The following is an 8138-nucleotide window of genomic DNA, read 5'->3' on the forward strand; positions in this document are numbered from 1 at the left end:
GAGACAACTAGACACAATGAGCCTCCTGGAAGAAGGCTATGGAGTAAACACCACCACATCCGAGGTGTGCTTGCCAAAAATATGAATTGGATATAGCCTGTGAATTTAAATCACCAGTCTAAAGGGGGAGGAGACAGAACAACATAAAACAATAGGGATAGAGTCAGCAGACTGAAAGTTTAGCGGGTAAAGAACTCAACTGCAATGCAGGAGGCACAGGAGACATGGGTTTGATCCCTAGGTCAGGAAGATCCCCTGGAGGAGGAAATGGCAACCCACTCCAGTATTTTTACCTGGAAAATTTCATGGACAGAGGAGGCTGGTGGGCTACAGTCCATGGGGTTGCAAAGAATCAGACATGACTGAGCACAGCAGACTCTAGAATGCAAACCCCACAGAACAAAAAACATAGCTTCTTATGCAAATAAATTGGAGGATGTGATGGTTAATTTCATGTGTCAACCTGATGGGGCCACAGAGTGCATACACATTTGGTTAAACATTATTCTGTGTGTCTATGGGGGTTTTTCTGGATGAGATTAACATTTGAATGGGTGCATGAAGTAAAGCATATTGGCAGCTTGTTCCTGCACTCAGACTAAATGAAAAATGGGCTCTTCTTGGGTCTTGAGCCTGTTGGCTTTTGGACTGGAACTTACACCATCAGCTCTCTTGGGCCCAGGGCTTGCTGACCATAGACTGTGGGACTTCTCAGCTTCTATAATGACCTGAAACAATTCCTAAAGTCAGTCTACTCCCCTCTCTATAATAGGCTATTGGTTCTGTTTCTGACTAATACAGATTTTGGTACCAACAGTGGTTTTAAAGGAAGAAAAATTTAAGGTTGAGTTTCTGAACTGGCCTGGGGGCAGGGGGAGGTTTCTGGAATTGGCTCTCGAATCTGATCATATTTAAAGGTGCTATGGACTACATTTCCAGTAGTAAAAAGAGCCCTGATCGTCCATGCTGTGATCTGTGAATAGATATAACCTAAATGTCACCACTACAGACACTTAAAAGAAGAAAGTATGTGGGTGACTGTGTTTATAATACTTTCAAACATTTTTGCAAGATAACAAATATAAGAAGATTGCCTGATTGCCCCTAATGTCACTAGACAAAATGGAGAAAGAAAATGGTGAGCTCAGAAATTGGAATTTCCAGCTCAAGTACCACATAAATGATCTGTAAGCTTTCATTAGTGCCCTGAAGGAGACCTTATTTCCTGTAACCACAAGGTGAGACTGTTAAAAACAAATGGAAAACCTCATCCTCCACAAAGACAAGCCACTGATTGGAAGAAAATATTCATAAATTATATATCTGATAAAGGACTTCTATACAGAAAAAATAATCAAAAGTCAATAGGAAGAAGACAGACACACTCATAGATAAACTGACAAAAGACTTCAAGAGCTACTTCATCAAAGAAGACATAGAAATGGCAAAGAAGCACATGAAACTATGCTCATCATTATCATCATTGTGGAAATATAATTGAAAACTACAATTAGCTACCACTACACCTGACAGGGAATGTTCATGAAGAAAAAGAATGACCAAATCAAGTTTTGGCACGACAGTGGGGCATGGAACTCTCACACACTAATGGTGGTGATGAAAATGGTGTCACCACCTTGGAAAACAGTTTGTTCATATCCTACAATGTTAATCTTACATCTACCATATGATCCAGCTGTTGCACTGGTAAGGATGTATTCTAGAGGAAGAAAGCATATGTCCACGCCAAGACTTACACACCAATGTTCATAGCAGCTTTATTTAGAAGAAATCCACTTGGAAACACCTCAAATGTCCCTCAAGAGGTGAATGAATAAAGCAAACTGTGGCATATGGATATACTGGATGGGTGGCTCAGATGGTAGAGAATCTGCCTGCAAAGCAGGAGACCCGGGTTTAATCTCTGGGTCAGGAAGATCGCTTGAAGAAGGAAATGGCAACCCACTCCAGTATTCTTGCATTGAAAATCTCATGGAGGAAGGAGCCTGATGGGCTACAGTCCAGGGTGTTGCAATGAGTCAGACACGACTGAGCGAATAACCCTTTCATATACTGGATTACTACTCAGCAAAAAAAAAAAAGAGCTATTGACACACGCAACAAAATAGATAAATAAAAAAATAAATAGATGTCTAATTCTAGTCTGACATGTAAGGAGCTTCAAAGTCAGCACTCCATCCTAGTAAGTACAAAGTCAAACTAGAAAAAAAAATAGCTCTTCTCAGATCAGAGAGGTGAGGCCACAAGTCAAATTTCTGTCTCCAAAATTAAAGAGACAGGTGAATACAGAGAATACAACTTACCAAAGCAAAACCCATCAGCAGAAACTTCCATGGGAACCAGTATCAGTAAAAAACTTAAGTGTTGGGGTCTCCTGAGGACTGCTGCCCTTGAACCTTGAGTAGAAGCTCCATAAGCCATCAGGACACTGATCCTCAGAAGCTGTCTCCTTCAGACACCTGATATGAGCAAGGCCACCAGCATGAGGGTGGCACAGGGAGACACATCAAGCACATGATATAATGGGTTTCTCCCAAGGCCCTTTTCTTCTCCTTTTTTCATTTGTCCCCAAAGAACAAAGTGGAAAAGGAATAAGAAGTGGCCTGAATTCATGCAGACATCCATGATCCCACAATAACCACAGGGCCATGGGTTTATTCATGTGTTATCATTGAATGTTCACAGAAATATTGTAGGTAACACATTCTTACCCCCATTTTACAGAGAGAAAAGCTGAGGCACAGAGAGAGCTGCTGCCTGACTCACCTCCTATGACCCTGCTCCAGGACACTGCACTCACTGGGGCCAGGTGGGACCCTTTACCAGTAGGACAGTGGGGCACCGAACCCCAGAGCAGGAAAGAGGTGACTTGGGTGTCCATCCATTTGTCTCCCCACACCCCAGGGTGAGCCAGCCCCCACCACAGGAACTTACTCTCCCAACTCAGTTCCAAACACCTGAAGGTGAAACCTGCTTTCCTCACCAGGCAGCCTCTGTCTGTATTAAAATGTCACGGTCTCCGCAATGACGTCAGGTTTCTACGGCAACCGCGGTGCGCAGCCCTGTTCTCTACACCTGGAATGTCTCCTATGTTGTAACCATCATTTGCAGTCTTGACAAGCTGCATCCCCGCAGTCATCCAACACCACAGGTTCTGTCGTCTGCAGGAAGAGCTCTGCACTGGAGCATAAAAATCCGTGAATACCCAACGCATGTTTGACACATTCTGCATCCATCCATCTATTCATCTAGTTAACAGGTATTAAGACCAAAGTTTATATGATCTCTTTGGTTAAATTTTAGGCCTCTCTAGAATGGCAACAGGGAATTAAAGCGTAGGAAAACAGGTGTGGAAAATTCAGTTGTTAACTTTAAGAAGACATGGCTCTCTTTCTTTTAAGATTCCAGGCTTCCCAGGTGGCACTAGTGATAAAGAACCCGCTGGCCAAAGCAGGAGACATAAGAGATATGAGTTCTATCCCTGGCTCGGGATGATCCCCTGGAGCAGGGCACAGCAATCTGGTATTCTGGCCTGGAGAATCCCTTGGACAGAGGAGCCTGGTGGGCTACAGTCCATAGGATCGCAAAGAGCAAACTGAAGCGAATAACTGAGGACCAATGCACATTAAGATTTCAACCAGCTCAAGTTTCTATTTGATGATTCTAAAACATGCTTTAAGCCCTTGCTCCCTCTCCACATTTCTTGTTACTGTCCTCTTTCCATAGATTCTCTCTCACACCGAAGTTCTATCAAGAATTCTGCACACTTAATTCACATCTTCCTGTACCTCCCTTCCCTCATCTAAAGGGGATGTGTTCCTCTGTGCTTTCACTGAAATTACACTTGCCAACTCAACAACCACTTGTTTGTCACACTTATACAATAGATCCAGAATGTTGAAAGGATTTTTCAAATACAGGCAAATAAGGTTATTTTCTCAAGAGAAGAGGCTTGCAGGACTTGCCTGGTGGTCCAGTGGCTAAGACTCTGCTCCTAATGCAGGGGGCTAGAGTTCAATCCCTGATCAGGGAAATAGATCCCACATGCTGCAACTGAAAGAGATCCCACATACAGCAACTAAGACCCCATGTAGCCAAATATTTTTTTATAAAAAGAGAGAGAGAAGAGAACTTCCCTTCTGTAGTTCAGAATTCAATTACTTGACTACAGATGGGGAATCACATTACAGGACAGCCAGTTATCCAAAAGCTCAAGCTGTAAAATACATTCCATGGAGTAAAAGTTAGATAACATGAAGGCTGTGCTTTCAACAACTGGCTTTCAAATGAAGCACATTTTTTCTCAGTCATATCTCATTATTTTACTTCAATGAAATTGATTTTTCAAATATGTTAAGTGCAAGTTACCAATAATTTTTATAGTCACTTCAATAACCTGTGTTTTATCCATTTATTTCTTTCTCAAGAACTTAGCAAGTAGGGAATAAACTTGTCTGAAATTATATTGTTATTCCAAACTCTGCCATGAAAATATATTGTTTGAAAGAATTGTGCGATATATCATATTTGGACAATATACTGGTAGGGATAGGGACCTCTTTTGCAGTTTCCTGTTAAGTCAAAATTCTTTTACTGGATTGTAGAAATTTTGATGCTCAACTTTCTTTGGGGATGTATCCATTAAATAAGAAAAATTAAACCCAACCTACAAAAAGTATACATGAATCCATATTGATATCAACAAATGTCTGAATTAATAAAGAAATGCTGTTGAGAATAAACATCTTTATCAAATAATTTCAAATAATATATGTAAATACCATTGCCTCCATGAAGTGTGCCTGCATATGTGCTCAGTTGTGTCCAATTCTTTGCGACCTCATGGACTATAGCCTTCCAGGCTCCTTGGTCCTTGGGATTCTCCAAGCAAGAATACTGGAATGGGTTGCCTTTTCCTCCTCCAGGGGATCTTCCCAACACAGGGATCGAACCATTGTCTCCTGTATTACAGGTAGATTCTTTACTACTGAGCCACTGGGGAAGCCTGATTGCCTCCATGAAGTAAACCATAATTCTGGCTTCTACCTCTGAGGGCAGAGAGGACTTAGTGACTGACTTCTGAAGGATAGAGAAAGCAAATGGAAAAAGTTACTGTACATCAGAGAAACTGGACAAACAGCACGTTAACCCAGTGAAGCAGGTCATCATATCCAATGAGTCAGTGATGTCATGTGGGTACCATGTCCTCTCAGATATGAGGTGATAAGAGGGGCACTTCAACTCTGTGGTATTTTTCCTCAAAACTGATAACCACAGATAATCTAACAAACTGCCTAATCACAAGTAAATTAAATAACAGCCTGTACTCAAGACCATCAGGGTCATGAAAACAGTGTGACAGTTCCTCAAATGGCTAAACAGAGAGTTATCATATGACACAGCAATTGCACTCCTAGGTACAAAACCAAGAGAAATGATGACATATATTTACATAAAAACTTGCACACAAATGTATATAGCATTGTTATTCACAAGAGCCAAAAGTGGAAACAACCCAAATGTCCACCAACTAAAGAATGTGTAAATAAAATATTGTATACTACTGGAAAATAAAAAGGAATGAAGTACTGAAATATGCCATAAGATAGATAAATGTTGAAAACAGTATGCCAAGTGAAAGAAGCCAAATATGCAAAAAACCACATAGCATATGATTTTATCTATATGCAATGTCCAGAAAGATGTCATCAATATAGCTGTACCCAAGGGATTCCCCCCTTTATACCCAGACTTCCAAAAAGCTCTTTGCTGCTCAGTCAGACAGGCACAGAGATGCTTCTGGAAGTAACTTCGTGATGGCTGCCCAAGGAGAACCCCAAGTTCAGTTCAAACTTGTTTTGGTTGGTGATGGTGGTACTGGAAAAACTACATTCGTTAAGCATCATCTGACTGGTGAATTTGAGAAGTATGTAGCTACCTTGGGTGTTGAGGTCCATCCTCTTGTGTTCTGCCAGGGTCCAGCCCTGGTGGATCCAGGGAAATTTGAAGGAGAGACAGCATCAGCAAATACACTGGCTTTAACTAAATATTAATTAGAGATATAAAGAGTAATAGAATAAGGATGGCTCAGTGAGAAAATTTAGTGGAGGAAAGAGGCTGAGTAACTTGGTTTACGCAGAAAACCAATAAAACTTCGAGACAAGAAGTTTGCACCACTTACGTAGGCCATAGGCGTCCTTCCATTCTCCTGTGGGAGAGGAGACACTGAGGCCTCCCCGGTTGGATCTTAGAAGCTCAGGCAAAATTAGTAAGCTTGGCAGGCCTCCGTGCTCCAGATGGGAACTCAGCCAGAGGTTGAGAGAAAGAATGACATGAGGAGACCAGTCTCTCTGGGAACTGATCCCATTTTTTATTTTTCCAGGGTCTGTTTTTATACACTGAGATGTTATACAAAAGTCATGCAGGGTCAGCAGTCCTGACTTTTGTTAAAGTCAGGTGCTTCATACAAATGTATACAGAGGTCTTAGGGGTGTTACATCATCTTCTGGCCAGGGGGCCTGCTGACAATTTATGACCCTCTCCTTGTGACAGCAGTCAGTCAACCAGAACACTTATTTCTCCAGGGGTGATTATTCTTAAAACAGACGCCACCTTCTGAAGGTACCAGATAAAGTTACATTTCTATAGGGTGAGGGTGTAGTGGTTTTAATTAAGGAAAGAATTTGCTTAGCCTAAGGTCTAACATGATTAATATCAAAGGTTAATACTTATTTCTTCTATATATTCATTAATGTGTATAAGGGCAGGGGATGTGGAGACTTAGCAGCAAACATTGGCTCAACAAATGAAAAACCCTTCACCAATACAATTTCTAATCAGCCCACTATACTTATACTAATAGTTTTCTAACTTCTCTAAAGAACCTGTTTTTAGAAGGTTTAAAGCATCTCGTGCCTCTCATGGTTGGGAGGCTGTGAACAATCACATGTGGCCGGACAAGCCTGTCAGGCAGGCTAGAGAACCTTCAGAGGAGTTTGTAGGTTGAAACACTCTTGTCATGCCCAGGAATTTTTATTAACTGGAGCTCTAATTTAACTCATTCTCTGAAAGAGGTGGTGGGGGACAGCCCCCCGTAAAGTCAGAGGTGTAGGTGAGAGCACAAAGTAGTAAAGTAGGCAGACTCTGGTTTTGGGGGTAGATGCTCGAGAATTTCCAGGGGGACTCCTGAGGCTCGATCCCGCCTTTGCGTATGCCGAGCCTCCTTCCTCATGACCTTTGCCATGGGCGGAGTTCCTCACGCTGGCTCCCTGCAGTGTTCCATTCCAACACAGGACCTATTAAGTTCAATGTATGGGATACAGCTGGTCAGGAGAAATTTGGTGGACTGAGAGATGGTTATTATATACAAGCTCAGTGTGCCATTATAATGTTTGATGTAACATCAAGAGTTACTTACAAGAATGTGCCTAACTGGCATAGAGATCTGGTACAAGTGTGTGAGAACATCCCAATTGTGTTGTGTGGCAACAAAGTGGATATTAAGGACAGAAAGGTTAAGGCAAAGTCAATTGTCTTCCACCAAAAGAAGAATCTTCAGTACTATGACATTTCTGCCAAAAGTAACTACAACTTTGAAAAGCCCTTCCTCTGGCTTGCTAGAAAACTGACTGGAGACCCTAACTTGGAGTTTGTCAACATGCCTGCTCTTGCCCCACCAGAGGTGGTCATGGACCCAGCCTTGGCAGCACAGTATGAGCACAATTTAGAGGTTGCTCAGACAACTGCTCTCCCGGATGAAGATGATGACCTGTGAGAAAGTGAAGCTGGGGCCCAGCATCGGAAGGCTAGTTTTATAGGCAACTGTCCTGTGACGTCAGCGGTGCAGCGTGTTTGCCACTTTATTACACAGCTAAGCAGAACATGTGCTTAATCTGTGGATGCTGAAGGAGATGGATGGGCTTTGGAGTAAATGTGGCAGTTTAAAAAAAAATACCTTCATTTTTTGGACCTGCATATTTAGGTGTTTTGGAACACAGTTGTTTCCTTATTGAGTTTCAAATATAAGACTGCTATAGTCACATGACAATATTAAGAGGTGGAATCTTGTTTGTTACTGTCATTCCCATTCCTTTTTGTTTAGAATCAGAATAAAGTTG

The 8138-nt window shown here is 41.8% G+C and overlaps 1 protein-coding gene across 1 annotated transcript; it reads left to right on the forward strand.

Annotated features, from left to right (window-relative positions):
• The first annotated feature begins 5805 nt into the window (after positions 1–5805).
• LOC139181019 (GTP-binding nuclear protein Ran-like) lies at positions 5806–8138 on the forward strand. The gene is made up of 2 exons (XM_070783705.1): positions 5806–5997; positions 7296–8138. The coding sequence occupies exons 1-2, from the start codon at positions 5838–5840 to the stop codon at positions 7793–7795; spliced, it is 660 nt and encodes a 219-aa protein (XP_070639806.1). The 5' UTR covers positions 5806–5837; the 3' UTR covers positions 7796–8138.

This window comes from Bos indicus, chromosome X (assembly GCF_029378745.1).
Source record: "Bos indicus isolate NIAB-ARS_2022 breed Sahiwal x Tharparkar chromosome X, NIAB-ARS_B.indTharparkar_mat_pri_1.0, whole genome shotgun sequence".
In the NCBI taxonomy this organism is placed as follows: domain Eukaryota; kingdom Metazoa; phylum Chordata; class Mammalia; order Artiodactyla; family Bovidae; genus Bos; species Bos indicus.